At 58.9% G+C, this 19815-nt stretch overlaps 1 protein-coding gene across 3 annotated transcripts in view; it reads right to left on the bottom strand.

Moving 5' to 3' along the window:
* Positions 1-675: 675 nt before the first annotated feature.
* The window catches only part of SEMA3F (semaphorin 3F), a 29416-nt gene continuing 10276 nt past the window's right edge, over positions 676-19815 (bottom strand). The window contains exons 3-19 of one of the 3 annotated variants that reach the window (XM_060022539.1): positions 11323-11483; positions 11165-11227; positions 10923-11042; positions 10145-10237; positions 8503-8596; positions 6984-7103; positions 6629-6768; positions 6395-6509; positions 6166-6235; positions 5857-6001; positions 4787-5009; positions 4058-4146; positions 3884-3925; positions 3543-3700; positions 3285-3352; positions 2869-3002; positions 676-1988 (exon numbers count right to left, since the gene is read on the bottom strand). In XM_060022539.1, the coding sequence (XP_059878522.1) occupies positions 1578-1988; positions 2869-3002; positions 3285-3352; positions 3543-3700; positions 3884-3925; positions 4058-4146; positions 4787-5009; positions 5857-6001; positions 6166-6235; positions 6395-6509; positions 6629-6768; positions 6984-7103; positions 8503-8596; positions 10145-10237; positions 10923-11042; positions 11165-11227; positions 11323-11483 (2246 nt within the window). In that variant the 3' untranslated portion in view covers positions 676-1577. Of the gene's footprint in view, positions 1989-2868; positions 3003-3284; positions 3353-3542; positions 3701-3883; positions 3926-4057; positions 4147-4786; positions 5010-5856; positions 6002-6165; positions 6510-6628; positions 6769-6983; positions 7104-8502; positions 8597-10144; positions 10238-10922; positions 11043-11164; positions 11228-11322; positions 11484-19815 lie in introns of all 3 variants that reach the window. The other 2 variants (XM_060022538.1, XM_060022540.1) reach the window with 2 other exon arrangements.

The following is a 19815-nucleotide window of genomic DNA, read 5'->3' as shown; positions in this document are numbered from 1 at the left end:
TAAGTGGGCCCTGGGAGTCTCTGCAGCCCCTACATACTGCCCAGGGGGTTGGGGTGGTGCAGGAGCCCAGGTTTGCTAAACCAACAAGAACCTTTCTACATATTGGGTCTACTTAAAGTGGGACCATTCCACTGCCTCCCCGTCGCCACCTGGCTCCCCTTGCCTGCCAGGTATGGCCCTAAGCCCTGCTGGATCCGTGTGCCTCCATAGCTATTGGCTTCCCCTGCCAGAGCTTGACTCCTTAAATTTGGCCTGGGGCCCCCAGCCTCACTTCCTCCTCTCCAGCAGCTCCCCACATATCCTGGTCTTCCCCGCCTCTGGACATTTGCTTGCGCTGGACCCTCTGCTGAGATCTGGCTGGAAGGATGCAGAAGAATGGGAATTTTGTTGATTCCCAGGGCAGGGGCAGCTGAACTGTAAGGGCTGTGGATTTGTCTTGCCAATTCTGAGTCCTGAGTTCCTGGCAAGACACAAAGCCAGGTGAGAAAGCAACGTGAACGAATGATCAAACAAATGAGTAAATGAATGGACGCTGGGCTTGCAAAAGAGACCGTGCGGGAACTGGTGGTCAAGCCACATTGGTGGGGGCGTGGGGCAGGAGGGACAGAATCTGGGTGTGGGCTGAACCCCCGTCCTCCCTCCTTTGCCAAGGAGAAAGCCAAAGTCCAGTCCCAGAGCCAGTGTTTATTAGCAAGATGGAACCCAAGGGCAGGTGTGGCCTGGACAGCCGAGGGCTGCCAGGAGCCCCCATCCACCTACCCAACTGCCCCCCAGAGCTATTTACACCCATCATCTGAAGTGGTGGGCAGAAGGGAGCCCTGGGGAGCCCCTGCAGGCCCCAGGCCTCCACCATGACCCCCTCTCCCCTCAGCGCTGCCTGAGCCTGGCCCCTCTGCTTTTCTCCCAGCCCCTGCATCACAGCGGCATGCAGAAAGCAAAGAGGAGGTAGAGTGGCCAGGCAGGGAGGGAAGGAGGGGCTGGAGGGGCTGCCCCACCCAGGCAGGGCTCCTCTTCTCCTGTCCCCAATAAATAGAGAATAAATACCCAGGAAAGGGCTGGCCTTGACTGAGTGCCCCTCTCCCAGGCAGGGGCCGGCATCCTGTGCCAGCCCCTTCTTCCCTTCTCTGAGCGCATCTGAGCCCTCACTCCCACCCCCGGTCTCCAAGCAGTCCTCGCATCCACATGTATGCCACCAGCAAACATGGGCGAAGGTGTACAGTCCGTGCCCCATCCAGGTAGAGCTTGCTCCTTCCCTGTGTCCTGTAGATCCTGGCGGTGGCTGTCGAGCAGGTAGACTCCCAGCTGAGCCTGGGGACTGTGTGGTCCTGGCCTGGCTCGGCCAACTGGCCGGGCCTGGTTAGGTGGGCTCCGTTTTCTGCCGTCTCTGACCAGCATGGGTCTAAGTTTTGGATGATGCTGCCGCTGAGGCAGGCTATTTACAACCCACCAATAAATACTGTCTTTGCAGGGGCAGGGTGTATATAGAATATAGATATTTTATATATATATATATTTATCTTTTATATTAAAAGGGACGAGGACTAGGCCGGCCCATCGCAGGGCTCGGACAGCAGGCCTCATGTGTCCGGCGGGTGGTGGCGGCGGTTCCGGGGTTTTTTCTGGTCCTGGGGTTCAGGAGGCCTGGGTGCCCCTGGGGCCTCCCTGGGACTGGGGGGCACATGGCGCCAGTAACCCTGGCAGTACTGGTGGATGAGGCCCACTTCTGGCTGGGCCAGGAGCTGCGCCAGCTCCTGGTAAGGGGGTGTGGGGGGCCCGGCGCCTGGGGGCGGTGGGACGCTCACAGCTGGGGGTGGGAAGAGGGCAGCATGGACGGCGTCCTGGCCCAGTACATGCAGCTGCACTCGTGTGATGACATGCTTGAAGTTGTTCTCGGTGGCTGTACAGGAGTAGAGGCCGCGATCACCAAGCTGCAGGGCGCGAAGCAGCAAGCCCTGTTCCGTGCGCAGGAAGCGGTCGTCTGCACGCATCTGTGGGGGCAGGGGCTGGGGCTCAGGGGCTGCAGGACTACCCTGTTGCCCCGGCCAGCTCCCCGATCAGACCACCTCTGGGGCCACCCCATGCAGGGGCACCTGTGTGGAATTTCCATATACCAAGAAAAACAAGTTTCCATATAACATCTGAATAATAAACACTTCCATTTCAGGAGGAACGACCATAAGGGGATTCTGTACAATGAGAGAATTCTGGAGCACACACACAATTTCTATTTAATGAGAATAAACAGATGTTGGGGCACCCTCAGAGAATTTCCATGTAGAAGGGATTGCCTAGAAGGTATTTCCACAATAGGAAGGCTACCCCACAGAATTTCCATATGCTGGAACTCATCCACGTGACATTTCCATAGAATGAGGTATACTGCCAATAAAGTACACATATGGAATTCTCATATAAAAAGGCATGCCTGGGGGCTTCCCTGGTGGCGCAGTGGTTGAGAGTCCGCCTGCTGATGCAGGGGACATGGGTTCGTGCCCCGGTCCGGGAAGATCCCACATGCTGCGGAGCGGCTGGGCCCGTGAGCCATGGCCGCTGAGCCTGCACGTCCAGAGCCTGTGCTCCACAACTGGAGAGGCCACAACAGTGAGAGGCCCGCGTACCGCAAAAAAAAAAAAAAAAAAAAAAGGCACGCCTACAAGTAGTTTCCACGTAATATGGACACGCCACAGAGTTTCCATAAAACTGGATTCACCCAAATGATCTCCACATAGGGAAGGGAGCTTGGAAGGACTTTCTTAGAATGAGGGCTGCCCCAGTTTGGCTCCTATACCACATTTCACCCACGTAGAATTTCGACTGTACAAGGGACTCTCCCAACCATGGTGAGGACTGTGGGGCACAGGAAATCACCTCTCGGCGCCGGTCACTCGGATCTCGCTGGAACAGCCACTTAACGGTAGCCTGGGGCGAGCGGGGCTGGCACTCAAGGAAGGCTGCGCTCCCTGCCACGCCATACTGCACAGACTCCACGGCATTCTTATTGGCTGTAGAACAAGAGGGTGCCACGTGAAAGCAGCACTACCTCTTGGCAGACTGCAGGCTGGCGAGGGGCATATACAGGGATACCCACCCATACAGGCAGGGCTGTGCCATCAGGCATCCACTCCTTGAGGGGGTGGCCGAGGACATCCCTTCTCCAAAACCCCTCACCCCCTCACCCCCACGGACCATGTGAGAATCCTTCCAGTGGGGGCCCCATGAGCAGCTCTGTAGGCTGCACAGCTCCACACCGAGGAGCACCCAGTGGTGAGACATAGAGCACTCACCATTGGAATTGAACCCACGGCACTGCCTGATGGGGTTCCCGTGCCGGACGTCCTGCCGGCGGCTCCGCCTGGAGGAAGATAGCTCCTGAAGGAGTATTCCCAAGAAAACTTGCCCCCCAAGTCTCTATAGCCCCCAAACTCCAGGGTAGGATGTCTCACCCATGAAGTCCCCCAGGGTAATATCACATCCACCTCTAGACCTCCAGGACAGAGCCCTGGGTCTGGTGGCCAAAATTCCAAGGGTCTCGGGGTTCACACCTCTTAGAGGACGCTGTGTAGCGGGAACAGGCTTGGCCATCCCAGGCACAGTAGGGGTCCCGGGCAAGGCAGCAGTCGGCACAGGCGGCCCCATATGCCTGGCAGCGGTGCAGGCTCAGGTGCGTGACGCCCACGGCTGAGGCCACGTACAGTTGTTGCTGTGGGCAGGGGTAGGAGCTTGTCAGTTCCCTCCCCATAGCCAACCTTCCTTAGGAGCCAGTTGGGCCAGGCTCCTCCCCTTCTTGTTCTGTGCCTCAGTGTCCCCATCTCTTTGCCAAGGGCTTGACCCCAAAGTGAAGCAGCCTCCATCCCTACCCTCAGCCCACCTTGCCAGAACTCACCCTCTTGGAAGAGATGGTCATGGTCTTAACAGATGCTGGGTCCTAGGAGAAGAGAGGGATTAGCTTATGACCCTGGGGACCCCCTTCCTGTCCTGACCTGGAGGTCTGAGGTCAGGAGGTGGTACTGAGGAGAGCCATGGTGAGGAGGACAGGACTGGGTGGTGTCACACCCACCTTGAAGACCTCCACCTCCTCTAGCATGAGCTCCTCCATCTCCTGGTCATCCTTAGGCAGCACAATGACCTTCTGCACTGTCCCGCGGTCTGGAACGGGCCGGGCAGGGCCTCAGTGGGGCTGAGGACGCTGGGAAAGGGGCACCAGCCTCAGCCCCTTCCCCCACCAGGGCCCAAACCCCCCAAGGGCAGTGGAGTGGGAGAGCTCTGTGCCAAGGTTGAAGAGTTGCCCCCAGATGAGGGGAAGAGGTCTAAGGAGACTGGCCCTGGATAAGGGGGAGTCACAGCTAGAGTCTGCTCCTCTGACCCCAGACCCTCATTTTGGGAAGCTGCGAACAGGCTGCAGGAAGTGTTCCCTTATGTTGAGGGCTACTGGAACAGCGGTGGGTGCAGTTTGCATGTGCACACGAGAGCATGTGTGTCAGTATTTGGACCCAGGTATCCTGGAGGTGTCTGGCTCTGTCCTCCCTCTTTCCGCCCAAACATGGGTCCCCAGGCACCCAGTGTCCCTGCTCTCCCGGCCACCAGGGATAGGGATGAAAATGGGGTTTCGCCAACCCCATTCTCAGTTATCCTGGTAATAGAGAGAAGCCTCCAAAGGATGAAGGTGGCAGAGCTGACATTGACAACCCTGTAGTAACCCCTTAGCAGGGCAGGGCCCAGCCCTATGGATCAGTACCCTCCACCCAGTGGGCCCAGTGTGGGAGGGGCCGGGAGCAGCAGTGGGTACCTGTGCCCAGGAAAAGCACCTCATAGCGCCCGTCGGCTGCATCCACCTGGTCCACGGCAACAGTGGTGAGACGGTAAGGAGAGCCTGTGCGGACCACCAGGGGCCGCCGCTGCAGAGGGTAAACGGCCTGGTACATGAGTGGGTGGGTGCGCATGAAGTTGATCACTTCATCAGGATAGTCCTTGGTGGACTTCATGGATGGCGTGAAGGTTCCACCAGGGCACTGCAGGCAGGTGATGAGTGTCAGGCTCAGGCTGCCCAGGGCACCCTGGACCCATTAGCTTCAGAAGAGGTCTCCGCTCTGTCTGTCCCCACCAGCTCCACCTGCTCCACTTCTCAGAACACCCATCTGGGCTTTTGCCCAATACCCAACCTCTCTGCAGGTCCTGCACCAGCTGAGGTCCCAAGGTCTCACATGGTCAAATCCCATGGCCATCTCCCCAGCTTCATGTGCCATGACTTTGTGGCAGCGTTTGGCAGAGCTGACAATGGCCTTTCTAGGTCCTCATCCCCACCCGCTCGTCTCCTTCCTCTGACTGTTCTTCCAGTGCACCACTTCCCCAGCTCCACCCCTGCTCAGCAGGACCGCAGGCACACCCTAGGCATGTGATCAGATCACGAAGCTCTCCTGCTTAGACTCCCGCAGTGGTCCATGTCACACCAAGATCAGGTGAATCGCCTCCCACTACTGCAGGGGCTCCTGCTCACCCCCACCTCCAGCCTGCCTTGAAGACTTCCCTACAACTTTCAGCTTCCACACAGCCTCCCAGAGGGAGCAGCCTGCCACACCCAGCCACCATCTTTGTTTCAGGATCCTAGCTGGATTCTTTCACAGCCCGACACTGTGTGTAAACGGTGGAGTCTTCCTTACAGTGTGTTTTGTTTTAACTTCAGCTTTATTGAGGATGAATGGTGAGTTTATATGTGTGTATGGTCCACCTCCACCCCCGCCCCCGTCAACTTGGCTGTGAGTGCCACGATGGTGCGGCCCATGTCTGCAAAGGGCCTGACCCAGCACAGTTCTCGTGGAAAGAGAGGAAAGGGAAAGGTGGAGTGAGTGGGGTCCTCACCGTGCCGGGCCGTGGGTAGGGCATCTTCCCTGAGAAGGGCATCCATTGGTAGTTGGGGCCCTCCTTGTGGGCAAAGGGCCCATTGAAGACCATGCGAATGTCAGCCATGGAGTAGACACACACGGCAGAGCCTCGGAACACAGAGCTGCGGGCAAGGCAGGCTGCTGCTGCGGGTGGGGCAGACCCTTGGCCCAGGGTCCTCCCCAGCCTGCCCTCACCCACAGCTCCCCACCAGGATGGGGTCCTCCACAAATCACAGCCCCCTACTCAGCCACACCCTGCCACTGCCGGCCCCAGCCCCAGTCTCACCCCGAGGAGGTAAAGACAGCGTAAATGACTGGGTTCCTCACATCCTGGGTCTGCTGGACAAACACATCCTCTGGGGACAGAAGGAGAGGGAGCTGGGAGGGTACCTTGGCCACGAGCCCCAAGGCCCTGCCCACTCCTGGGTGGGGGGCACCAGGCTTCCCCTGACCACCCATCCGGCCGCCATCCCCTGCAGTAGCCATAGGCCCCCGCCCGCCTGCCGGGTGCTCACGGAGCTCGTCAAAGTGGGTCTCGATGCCATCCTCGCCTGGCACAGAGCAGACCAGCCTTGCCTTCAGGAATGTGCTCCACTTGTTGACCAGGCAGCAGTGGCCGCCGTCATCGTTCTGGGGGGCAGGGGGCAGGGTCTGGGTCAGATCAGCTCACTCACCTCAAAGACCCTGCCAGAGCAGGGCTGATGGAACCAGGACTGGGCCTGGGGAGGGGGCAGCAAGGGGCCTCATACCAGGCAGATCCGCCCGATGCGGGCATACACGGCGGGGCTCTGTGGTGCCTCCGCAGACCGCTCACGGAAGAAGAAGTAGAGCTTGTCGTCGTTGCGCTCGGCGCTGTCAGGGATGAGCTCAGCGTGGATGAACGAAGGGTCTGCAGGTGTGCAGGCGTCAGTGAACCGCACCCTCCTTGGACAAAGCCTCTTTCCCGGGCCAGGTACAAGAAGACCCCCGAGTCTTCCCGGGATAAGAAACTACCCCTGCTCCAGCCAGTCAAGGGCCAAAAATTCTCCCACGAGTGTTTCTTTATGATCTCTGTGCCGCACCCCAGACATGCTGCCCACTGGAGGTGTTGTGGGCTCTGCTCACCATTGAGCCACCGGGAGTTGTACTGATCCGTGCGCATGGCCGTCTGCTTTCCAAGCGTGCGGAAGATGGCCGCGTCGGTGCCCATGAAGTCGATGTACACACCTGCATAGAGCTCCTCGTCTGTGGGTGGGCCAGTGGGTCAGTCACAGGGACGCCCTTGGCTAAGGCCGGTGCACAGCACACATGACCTCCAGGGCAGGGTCCCATCTCCCCCTCAGGTTCTCCAGGGCGATTGTATCAGTGGGGCGTTGGTGAATGTTTTAACAACTGGCTCTGGGAGGACTGGGATTAGCAGCAGTTGGCTCTGATTAGCAGCCAGAGCCAATTTCTGTGGTGTAAATACTCCCACCATGGCTGATCTCAAGCTGCTAACCTGAGGTCACTCACTGAAAGTAGAGTTGGGAAGACCTGCCAAAACCATTGTCTAGTGTTTCCACCCCGTAGATACAAGAAATGTAAATAATCTCAAGAACACAGATAATAATCAAATATAGTGAAATAATTAGCAAGTAGTGAGTTTTGAATATTTTTACCTTTGTTTTTAAAGTAATTTATTTAACTGTAAGTGTATATAATTTACTTTCTAACAATAGCTGTGTTTAGTAGCTGGCTCACAGAATACCTGAAAATTTGAACAGAAAATTTGACAAACACACTGGCTCCAGCACACCACTCCAAGTCTTCCCTCTAGACTCGCCCAGGGCAGGCCCTGTCTTCCCTCAACGGACTCCCTGGTCTGGACCCTGCCATCCGGCTAGGACCTTCTTACTCACCAAGAGAGAGAGGATAATGCCCACCCTCTGCCTTTCCCAGGCTTGGAGGTGGCACACTGCCCAGCAGCTGCTGAGAGGCAGACTCAGTTGGGCAGTCAGAAAGCAGGCAGACTGCAGGGACCTGGGTCAGCAGTGGCCTCACCCAACCTGGGGGTAGGGGCAGCAGCTGCTTCTGAGGCCCCAGGCAGGACTCCTCCCCAGAGAACATTCTCCCAACTCTCCCAGACACTTGGCCAGACCAGAAACACGGCCAGACCAGAAACAAACTCCCCAAGCTGGTCTCTGGGCCAGGACTCTCCATTGGTGCTGCCTTGTGGGCCTCTCCCAGCCTGCCAGACAATCCGAGAACACGCTATGGGACCACCGCCTCATACCACCCTCAGTACAGACTCCGCTTGTCTTCTCTTCCAGGAAGCCTGTGGCCAGGAGGGTTCTGGCCTTTGCATGGACCACACTGTGGATTTCAGGGTAGAATCTGCCCCCTGCGCCCACCGCACCCCCATTCGAGGGGATGGATGGAGGCTCATACCACCTAGTCTCTGCCCCTCTGCGCACACTGGGGTCTGGTCTGTACCCTTCCCCTTGCCAAGAGGGACCACATTGCGGGGGTGATGGGGGAGCAGGTTTCAGACACAGCAATTTCATGGTCTCTTCCCTGGGGTAAAGTGTTGGTGCCATGCTCCCTGCTCCAGAGGCAGAGGTCACACCTTTAGGCTTTAGAACCAGGGTGGGGTGGGAGCACTCACTGATGAGGGCTGAGGCTGTGTCCAGCTTGGGGTCATAGGGACACTTGCCCTTTCCTGACTCGAGTTTCTCAGGCTCCAGGTAGAAGATGTAATCCTGCAAGGCAGAGAGGGGCCCGGCATCATCCAAGCCATCCCGCACACGAAAGGCAAGGGTCATCAGGCTCCCAGGGTGAGAGCAAGCCCCCAGGGAAACCCTGAAGCCACCCTGCTTCACTCCCCAGATCTCATTGGGTTTTAACTCTATCTTGCCAGGTCTCCCAGAGCAGGGCGGTGCTGAGGGTTCCCAGGGAGGTGCTTCCTGGTCTAGATCTCAGATAAGACCTGGGAATCATGTCTTGGAGGACTCTGCTTCGGGGACCATGAGAGGGGCATCAAGTGGGCTTACAGGGGCTGAAGCCCCTCCATGCCAACTCGTTCAGGAAGATTCTGGCCAGGGCCCCCTTGGGCCACAGAGGTACAACTCTTTGAGCTGTGGTTGCCTGTCTTGGGCCATGAAGGGCAGGGTTACTGGCCAAAGGCCTGGGATCCTGTCCTTTGCCATCAGGTCCCACCAGGCCAGAGGGCTCTGAGGTTATCGTGTCGCCGGGTTTTGTGCCCTACCTGTGGTCCTCAGGATAGACTAATAGGCCAGGGCCTTTTCCCTGCCCCTCAGCAGAGCCCCCAGCTCCACATGTCTCCGCAGGGAGCCAAGAGCTGAGGGGTCCAGCCCAGACCACATGGAATTCACAAAGCCCCCCCACCCCATGCCTCCCAGCCCATCCCTGAAGATGCTAGGAGGAAGGCTGGTGAAGGCACTGGGCAGGACGAGCTCATGAGGAGGTTAAGGGAGGAAGAGGAGAGAGGCACAGAGGCAGGAAGGAGGTGGCAACAGGTGGCAGGGATGGTGATGGGAAGGTGTACACAGGCCTGCTTCCAGTTACACTCTGCACACATGACTTCCTGCACACATGGGGCTGCACACACAGCTCGGCACGCATCACTGCCAACACACGGAACCCACTGTTCACACCCTGGGCACACACACGCAGAGTCTGAGCGGCCCCACTTCTCAGCACTCCCTGCCACAGACACGCGAGCTCAAGTGACCACTTGCTCTATCACTCACCGGCAGCCCCTGCCCAGCCCCAGCGCCCCCCAGCCCCGGCCGAGTCCCTCAGCCCTGTCCTGGGTCAAGTCTAGTAGACACACAGCTCTGCCCCTCCCACCCCAGGGGTTAACCCGTGCCCCAAGTGAGGCATGGGGCATGGACACCTAAGAGCTATGTGTCAGGCTGCACACATGTGCCATTTTCCCACGCTGGGTGCTAAGTAAGGCGTGGGTAGGAGAGTGCCCAACGCGTGCCCACGCATGTCTACACACGTGTTCTGAGGGCGGAGGCATGGCTGTCCCCAGGGCTCCTGTCTTTCCCACCTGATGGCTTCATGATTTCTTGTCACACTGAGGCTGACATGAGTCCAACTGGGAATGCCTTCAGAGGCTGAGGGCACTGCAGGGGAAGGAGTGGGAGGGGGGCACAGAGGTGGACGGAAGACCCGGGGGAGGCTGGCCTGGGGTGCAGGCTCCTGGCTGGAAGGCCAGGCCCAGGATGAGTTCGGTTCAGAGGCAGTGCTGCCTGGCAAGAGCCTGAAGGGATGAGGCCCACCTGGCGTGGGGCTGTGGGCGTCGGGTGGAGGGCACCATCGGTGGCTCTGCTGCCTCGGCCTCTGACCACCTGCATCTGGGTCCAGGGTGTGGCCTGAGAAGACGAGGAATACGGGTTAGAGCCAGGGGTGGCAGGGGCTGGGGGAGCGGGCTCGGGCTGCCAGCTTCTCACACCACACATGCCAGGAACACATGGGAGCACCTGAGCCCCCAGAGCACATATATGCACCCCTGTGTGAACACATACACACAGCTGGGGCACACCTGCACACACCTGTGCCCCTTAGGTCCAATCGTCCTCACATACTCCCTACAAGGTCACACCAGCTCACACGCATGCCCACATGGAAATGGAGGAGGGCAAAAGCAGGCAGGGTGGGGCAGAGCTGAGGAAGGGGCAGCTCTCCCCCAGGCCGTATGGCAGAAGCTGACCCAGGCGTCCAGCCTCCTGATGCTGAGGCCCCCGCCAGGCCCTCTGGCTTGGCTGCAGGGGCACCGTCCACATATGGAGGAAGCGCTCACTGCATGCCAGGCACAGTGCTAAGACCTCTGAGAGCGTTAGCTCACTGCCTCCTCCTCACACCGACCTGTGAGAAAGGCAGCTATTAGCCCCATTTTCAGGAGAGGAAACTGAGGCTCTGAGAGGTGGAAGAAGTCACTCACCCAAGGTCACAGGGCCGGGAAGTGGCAGGGCTGGGGCTCAAGCCCATCCTCCCATCAGAACCCTGGAAGGTAGCTATCAGTGGGGGCAGCACAGGGCCAGGGTGGGCGAGGCTTACCTGGGCGCGGCGGCCGCGGTTTACATAGGTGCACATGGGGTTGTAGGCGCCGGTCCCGCACACATACAGGTGTGTTCGGTTCCAGGGCTGGATGAGCCTGACGAAGTTCCCGCACTCACCCTGGGGCCAGAGGGAAAGCCAAGGAAGTGCCCAGATGCCTGCCTGGCCTCAGTGCCTTCCTGGAGTCCCCTGTCCCCCACCGTCACCTTCCCCCACCCCACCTGTGACCCCACCGCACTCACGTTGCCATCCTTGCCTGAGAGCACACACTCCTCAATGCGCTGTGGGGAGGCTGCCCAGTGGATCTGCCAGAGATGGAGGTCAGAGGGCCCGCTGGAAGGGCCCCCAGCCCTGGGGCGCGCGTCCCTCATCTCCCCACCACATCTGGGCTGGCCCTTACAATGAGGGGCTCGCGGTTGATGTCATGCAGGTCCAGAGACAGCACGTAGTCCTTGCTGCCCACATACATGCGGTCGTGGTCCTCGTCCTTAAGCAGGATTCGGTAATCAGTTGTGTTGAGCAGGAAGTTGAAGAAGTGGGCCGTGCCTGTGGCCTTAAGCTCTGTGGGCAGAGGGCAGAGCAGCAGTGAGGGCTCTTGGAGACCATCCACCCATACCCGCTTTGACAGAGGGGGTAGCCCCACCACACGGTCATCTTAAACCCTCAGCTTCCCCTCCAGGGCCTGCTGGGTTCCCTCTCTAGTCCCTGACATTCTGGGAGGAGAACGTGGGACAGTTGGGCAGGCCAGGGAAGGGGCCACACCCAAAGCCGGGGCCCTGATTCATCGGCAGCCCAGCCAGTCTCTGGGTCTCAATGAAAGGGCAGTGGGCGTGGGCCAGGGTGTGTGATGGCATCAAAGACTCTCTGCTCAGGTGGGGAGTTAATGTTCCCATGCTCAGGGTGGGGCCAGCTTCCCACAGGGGCCTAAAAGGGTTAATGAACAGGGGGGTGGGGTGCAGGTGCAACCAGGACAGCTCACAAATGCTGGCACAGAGCCAGGGAGCCCTGTCCTCACCCCAGCTGCCAACAAGACAGAGAGCAAAGCTGGCACACAGCAAGGTCCCCACCTTGCCTGAAGCAGGTTAGCCAGGACACCGGAAAGCCCTGCTGGAGCCAAACTGCCCAACAGACCCTTGGGCTTCCCCCAGACCCCACAGGGTTGCTGATGGTGGAATCCTCAGGCCACTCTGAACCATCCAGGAAGTCTTTCCCAGGAAAGAGGCCCTCCCCCTAGTGCTGCAGCATCCCCAGGGCTGGCGACAGGGTCCAGCTGAGTCCTCAGTTTCCCTTCTGTGAGTCTGGCAGCCCTGGCCCTCTCACCCTCAGGTTGCTGAGGGAAAGTCCTCCTTTCTGGGGATGAAAGACAGGAGGAAACTTGGCTAATGATAGGCCAATGACAGAGGACTCCAGGAAACTTGGGAAGCTTCCTCTGGGAGAGGGAGTTCCGAGGGGTCCCCTTGGCAAGTCCCTCCTCCACCCACCCCCAGCTAGTTTTAGCTCCGCAGGAGAGAAGAGATTGCAGTGAGGGTGATGAATGTTCACCAGCACAGGAGGCCTGAGGTGGCAGCACACAGAGGAGTATGTATGCATGCACACGGCCCAGGTATACACACACGCACATATGTGTCCTACATCAGATGACGCATCCACCACGGGGAACTTACACATCGCATCTCCCTGCCCCACATCTGGTAACCCATTTCACAGGTGGGGCTGTCAAGGGGGAGGTCTGGAGAGGGAGAATCTGAGCCCTGGGATCTGAGGTCACTGAGAGCCATAGATGCTGCCTGAAGGTAGAACCAACAGGTGGCCCCATCCCATTTAGTCAAGGCCGCTGTCTCTGACTGGCCTGGCTGACCTTGACCCCTGCTGTGTGCTGGAGACCCGGGAATGGAGCTGGAGGGGCTGTGCCTGAGAGCAGCTCTGAATGGGAGCTTCAGGATGTGCTGAGATGGGTGTGTGAGGTGGGCTGGGAGCCAGGGGAGTCCCACAGCAGACCCAGAGCCCACATCTGAGGGCTGGGCAGGGCAAAGGCCTTGCCCTGCCCAGCCCTGACTATGGCAGCAGGAGAATACAGGTGATGACCTTGGCCCACCACTGGGACGCAGGGACGCCAAGGGATCAAAGGGCCGATCCCTGCCTGGCTACAGCCTCATCAGCGGTGCCTCTGAAGTCCTAGGCAGGGCAGCCTGAGCACCTGTCCTGCACCTGTTGTTGGGCCACTCGGAGTCCCCCGCCTGGCCACCCGGCCATAGTGACAACAGGAAAGTAAACACTCCCCCCCGTCACCAACCCAGGGCCAGGAAGTGTCCAGAGAGGAAGTGGGGCTGCCAGCAGAGCCCCCCAGGCTGGGACAGCCCGCCAGGGGTTATTTATACCCTGGCTGGGGGCATGGCCTTGACTGTGCCCTTACCCGTCCTGCTGGGCTAGGGGGCATTTGGGGGGCAATGGGGGGAAGGGAGGCGAGGCTGAAGTGGGCACCTTCAGACACAGACACCTAAGGTGCGGGGAGCTCCAAATATCTAGCCCCAGGGATGCAACCAGCCATAATGCCTACCTTCCCATCCCCGCCTAGCCTTGGGTCCCTATAATCCAGACCCTCCCCCTCTACAGTGCCACGACCCCCAAGTCCAAGTCCCCCTCCCAAGTACAGACAGAGGAGATCCCATTCAGCAGATGAGGCAACTGAGACCTATGTGAGGAGCAGGAGACCAGCCTTGATCTGACATCCTCCCTCTCAACTCTCCGTGCCTGAGCCCTTTGGTAGAGGTGGGAATGGAGGGAGCCTCTTACTTAGCCATCCAGTACCTATTATGTGCAAAGCCCTGTGCTCATTAACATCCAAATCACAGATGAGAGGCACAGAGCAGGGAAGTGACATGTCAGTGTGCATGGAGCGTGATATTCCCACCCAGGTCCATGGCCTTTTGGGCTAAAGGAGGGTCAGGTGCCGGCAGAGCCAGTCCTGGTGGTGGGGACTGCCTGTTGGAGGGCCAGGGCCGGAAGGTGACTCGTCCTCCATTGACAGGGCACATGACTCAGGACCCTTGGGACCCCTCCCAGTGGCCACGGGATATGGCGTCAATGGCTCTGTTGTCACAGGATGTGATGTTTTGGTCTCTGTGGAAACTAAGGTGGGTGTGGGGAGCCCCCATAAGGCTGTGTGGGGTAGGAAATGGGTGGGAGCAAGGGGGAGGAATCTCTGGCTCTGGCATGGGCTTCATGACCCCAGTTGCGGTCTCGGAGCACTCATTTCCCTCATGCCAGATTGTAGTAAAGAATTCAAATAAGGGTCCCCATGACAGCCCTGCACCCCCAGCTCCAGACACGAAGACTGAGGCCCAGGGGAGAGTGGTGCTCACCTTAGGTCACAGGGTGAGGAGTGAAACTGGTGTGCTGTCCCACCTCCTCACTCTGCCGCAGGGTAGAGGAACAGGGGGCCTTCACTCCTCCAAGAAGCCCGGGTCAGGGCAGATGGTGGTTGAGTAGCCCTGGGCATCCTGCTCTGACACCTGCAGTGTCAGCAGGGCTAGAGCTTATTGGCCCTCAGCCCCACTGAGGAGCAGGGACTTGGGCCAAGGGGACCTGGGGGCCTGAGGGGGCATGGATGTGGGGGAGCTGACACGGACTGAGGTTGCTCCTGTCCTCAGGCCAGTCCCCACCTCTGCTCCACTTGCCCCAGGCCCAGCTCTGATAGCAGGAGTGTTGCCCCTCCCCCACCCCCAGGACAATACAGAAGGAGGGGCTGGGGCACAACCAAAGGCTCTGTGGGTGTCAGGGATTCAAGTTTGTATAAGCTCCAACCTTGGGGAGGGAGGGTGGTGTGCCTGAGTGATGCTCCAGGGAAGAGCTCCCCACCCCCATGCCCTCATCCAGGCTGGGCACAGGTTGGGTGGGGTGACATCCGGGAAGGCTTTTCCCGTCATGGGGAAGGAAGAGCCTTTTCTGGCATCAGACACCTCATTTCCGCAGTCGTTTCCAGCCTCTAGCACTCTCCCATGGCCATTAGACACTAGGGGTCCTGGCCCAGAACGGCCTGGCAAAGGTCCAGAGGCAGGAATTTTCTCAGTGTAAAGGAGGCTTAATCCTGGGGGTCTCTGTTTCCTCCTCTCTGGGAAGCAGCTGATGATGCCTTACTTTAAAGGAGGTGGTGGGCGAGGACAGCACTGAGGAGGCATGTCTGCAGCCCTCACCCGCAAACCCCGAGTGGGCGGCCCCCGACCCCTGCTGCCTGTCTCTAGGACACCAGGTCTGCTTGCCAGTGAGGCAGGGGCTGCTGCAAAAGGGGGGTCTTGGATCAGAGATGGGTACCCCGCCCCCTTGGTTACAGCCTTACAAAGCAGCAGGCCCTGACGGACAGGGTCACCTCCCTGGGCTGTGCTTGGGTACTGGGAGGTGATAGACAGGTCCCGGCAGCTCAGCCCTGACCTCTGACTTCATGTGGGCTGGTCCAGCCTTAATCCCTAAGATGAAGAGAAATGAGGCTGGGGGTGAGGGGTGGGGGTGCTGGCCAGGGTCTCTGGTCAGTACTTTATCCCCCTGCCCTTCTGAGGAGGGAAACTGAGGTGGATAAGGAGATGGTAGCAGTGGCAGCAGCAGGAATGGCAGGGTCCCTCCTGGACACTCCCATGGGCTCTAGGGAGGGTTGGCCCCCGGCCCCTTTACCACTCCCTCAAGCTGTGAGGGGCCCCAGAGGGAAGGCCCAGGGGCTGGGCTGACCCACTGGCTCTCGGCCTAATCCTCTTTTAATGAGCGGCCAGCCGGAAGGCCTCAGCCCCTGGCCACAGCCTTGTAACCCTGGAGCCCCAGCCAGGCGAGCTGGGGGCAGGGCCTCCCTAAAGCTTTTGCATGCACCTTTCTCCCTGCTCAGCACGTCCACCTTACTCGTACCTCAATGCCAAGACTCCAACCCTGGCCAGGCCAATCCAGGGCCCCAGCATCTACCTTGACATACCAGGGTGGCATCTGCCTTGTGCTCCCATGGACCCTCTCCTAGGCATTTACCATTTGTTCAGGTCCAGGTCCCACATGGGGCTGGGCAGAAGAGGCTGTCACCTTTGATTCAGAGGCTGGCTCTCCCAGTCCCACCTCCCACCCCATTCCTAGGGATGTTCTAGATGGGAACCCCTAGAAGCCAGACCCAGGGTTTTGCCTGGGGCTTAAGCTGCCTCTTCGCTGGGGGGTAGGCTCCAGGTTCCTCTGGCCCCAAGCCCCTCAAAATCTGTCCTCTTCAATCCCATCTCTGGATCAAGCTGTCCAGATCAGAGACCCAGAAGCCTCCCTAGGAGGCATCCATACTCGCCCCTCTTCCCCCTAGGCAGGTGAGCCAGGTCAGTGCCAACAAAACCAATTACAGCCGCTCTCACCCAATTAGCAACTAATTATGGCCTCATAGTCCATTCAACATAATTAACATGTAAATGACTCCACGTGTTTATATTCAATAACGGCTCTGATTGAATTTAATTTAAAAGTCTGAACTGGGGACCCGGTTACCGTATTTCATCACTTAAAGCTGCCACTTCCTGGGAATGTCAGCTCCTCCAGGGGAGAGGGACCCAAGGCCAGAGTGAATGGTGGAGGGGCAGGTGCCAAGACACTGGTCCAGCGCTGGAGAGGGTAGAGATGATTGTAGTCCCTGCCACCCTGACATGCCTATCCCAGGGGTGCGGGGAGGTGGTGAGGTCAGAAGAGCCCCCAGTGGGACCCACAAGATGGGAAATCCTCTGGAACAAGGGGCCCCTTCTATAGGGCTACTGTAAACATCGCAGCTGTTCAGTAAACACCAAGCTGGAGCCGAGCTGGAGCAGCCCAGCTGGGCTAAGCTCTGCTGCAGGCTTCCCTCCCATTTTGGGGGCTAAGGGCTGGGGGTTGGGGGTTGGAAGTTGGGGGTTGGGGCCTGGGGCCTGGGACCGGCAGGCCCAGGCATGCTGTTCCCACGCCCGTTCCGCCCCAGCGCCCACCTGCTCCGCCCAGGAGAAGACAGGCTGGGGGCACAGCTCATCCTGACCCGGGAAAAAGCCAGGTGGGAAGGGGCAGCAGAGTCACTCCCTGGCACACAAACCTGGTAGACAGCAAAGGTTCTACATCTCTCCCCACTAAGGATGTCCAGTGATTTTAGACCATTGTGTCCCAGCAGGTAGGGAGCCCTCCAGCCTCGGTGCTTCCATTGATCCCTGCCCAACCCCAGGACCACATGGTGCCTGATTGTTCTAGGTCTGGGCTGGTGGCTCAGGGGGCCAGGACGTCCTACCTGGACCCAAATGGCATGCACGGCTGCCTAGGAGGACACCTTTGGGCATCCGCAGTCCAGGCAAAGTTCAGAGCTCTTGCCCAGCTTGGAAAAGACACAGTGTGGTCAAGGAGGCTGGCTTGAAGGGTCAAGGCGGTCCCTGAGCCTGGGGTGGGAGGAGGGGGCCTGGGCTAGGCAAGCAGTTCACACTGGAATGCGCCCCAAGAAGTCGGAAGGGGGTGGGAAGAGGGGCTCGTCCTGAGGGGAGGGTGGCACCAATCCATTTCTCAGGTGGGCAGAGTGTATCAGAGCCTCCAGTTCCACAGGCCTCGGGGAGCCCACCCCTCCTCCCACATTCCAGACCTGGCCCGGAAACCCCTCACTCCTTCCTCCACCACCTCCTCCTCCCTGTGACTGCAAAAGACAACAAACTCTCCATGGCTCATTTACTCTGATAAATCAACCAGACGGACAGGCCAGGATGGGACCAACAGGCTGGTGGGTGTCAAGACCCTCCCCCTGCCCTGGGCCCAGCCCCCATCTCTGCCCTCCTCAGACTCCTGGGGTCCCTGCAGCCCCTTCACATCACCCACCCAGAGATTCCCAGGATGTCCCAGACAGTCTTAGCGCCCCCCCGCAATATTCAGATGGGGAAACTGAGGCACCGCACAGACAGATGTGTGCTCAGGGTCAGCCTTGAGGGATGTGGTGAGGCTGTGTCAGGACTCCAGGCATGACTTAGCTGGTCGCCAGTCCAGAAAGGCAGCAAGTACTCCACACAGGCCTGGTGTTAGGACTGGAGAGCGCTAAGCAAAATGACAGCGTGAGCAGCCTTGAGCAGAGGAGCCTAGAGTGCCACCCATTCCACCTCAGGTGCTGCAGGAGCCCAGGAGGCCCCCACATTCTAGCTGTTGCTCTCCACTTGTAGTGTAGGACTGACAGGAGTCACCCAGGCTGGTGGACCAGCAGGTCCACACAGTGGACTCTGCCCCTGGAAGGAAATGAGGGCATCAGCACTGAGCCCTAAATGGGAAGAAACAAGGCTCTTGGCTGGGTGCAGAGACCTTAGAGGAAAGAGCATGTCCGGGTAGGAAGCCACAGAGCGATCATGGTAGTGATGGGAGGAGATGCAGACAAGGGGGGATCAGGGGAAGGAAGGAAAGACGAAGACTGGGGGAAGGGGGGTGGAGCTGAGGCCTCACGCCCCAAAGGCCTCCTGGTCCCTGGAGGGGCCTGTTGCTTTGGGGCTGTCTCTGCCCTGCAGAGATATAGCAGATAGGCAATACTTGCCAGCAGCCCCTGTGAGAATGCCACAGGTCAGCCTAGCTGAGCCTCCCTCTGCCACGGGCTGGCCTCCTGGAACCTAGGCCAGCAGCCACCGCCCAAACCCCATTCTTTGCCAGGTCAGGATCAGTAAGCAACCCCAGGAGGCCTCCACCCTCTCCCAGGGGCTGCTCAGCAGCCTGGGGGGCAGGGGCCTGCAGGCCTGCCAAGCTCAGGCACCCACGTGAGCTGGGCTTTGGATTCAGATCGGAGCCTTCTGGCATCCAGGCCTCTGGCAAAGGCCCTCTTGCTATTTCTAAGAAAAATGCAGCAGGAATCTTCTCTGCTTCTCCAGAGCTCTAAGGGCTCCCTTGAGGCAGGGCTCAGATTCCCAGGACAGCGCCAGGTCAGGCCAAGAAAACATACTCTCGGGCCAGTCATGTAGATGCCCAAGTGAGCAACCCAGGCCTGGTCACCCCTAGCACAAGCTGTAGGAACTAGAACAGTGCAGGGTGTGGGGTTGGGGGGGTTGCGGGCTGTGTCACTGCAGCAGATCGTGGGCCCCAACCTGACTGGGACACTCATCTCTGGGAGAGCCCCCTCCATGGCATCCCTTCCCCAAATGCATTATCTTTTTCCCAGTATGTATTTGGTACCTCTGCCATGAAAAAAAGAGCTCAAAAACCACAAGGAGAAAGTGCAAACTCTATATCCTAGCACCAAGAGCAAGACTCCATCTAGCGTCTCACCCTTCCCCAACTGCTGCACCGCACACACCCCACCTCTGCTCCTGCTCTTCCCGCTCCCAAAATCTCCCTTCCCGTTTGTGATGTAGCCTCCTCCACAAATCCTGTCCAGACACCCATGGTAGGCATCCTCCTCCTCCTGACCCCACTCCATCCACAGGGCTCAGGGTCCCCCTTGCAGTCCTTTCCAAACACCATCTGCTTTACCAAAGGTTAGAAATCTAGAGGGAGAGGTGAGGCAGTACGGACTCCTGGGGCACCCCCAGGAACAGCCCTCTGAGGGTGTCTGCCACCCTCAGAGTAGCTCTTAGTTTCTAAGACTTCCTTTGCCAGAGCCATAACTGTATTCACAAAAAGTTAACGCACAGGGCTTCCCTGGTGGCGCAGGGGTTGAGAATCTGCCTGCTAATGCAGGGGACACGGGTTCGAGCCCTGGTCTGGGAAGATCCCACATGCCACGGAGCGGCTGGGACCGTGAGCCACAACTACTGAACCTGCACGTCTGGAGCCTGTGCTCCGCAACAAGAGAGGCCACGACAGTGAGAAGCCCACGCACCGCAATGAAGAGTGGCCCCCCACTTGCCACAACTAGAGAAAGCCCTCGCACAGAAATGAAGACCCAACACAGCCAAAAATAAATAAATAAAAACAA

Source organism: Delphinus delphis, chromosome 10 (assembly GCF_949987515.2).
Source record: "Delphinus delphis chromosome 10, mDelDel1.2, whole genome shotgun sequence".
Lineage (NCBI taxonomy): Eukaryota > Metazoa > Chordata > Mammalia > Artiodactyla > Delphinidae > Delphinus > Delphinus delphis.
The sequence above is the reverse complement of the archived record's forward strand: the minus strand, read 5'-3'. Positions and strand labels throughout refer to the sequence as shown.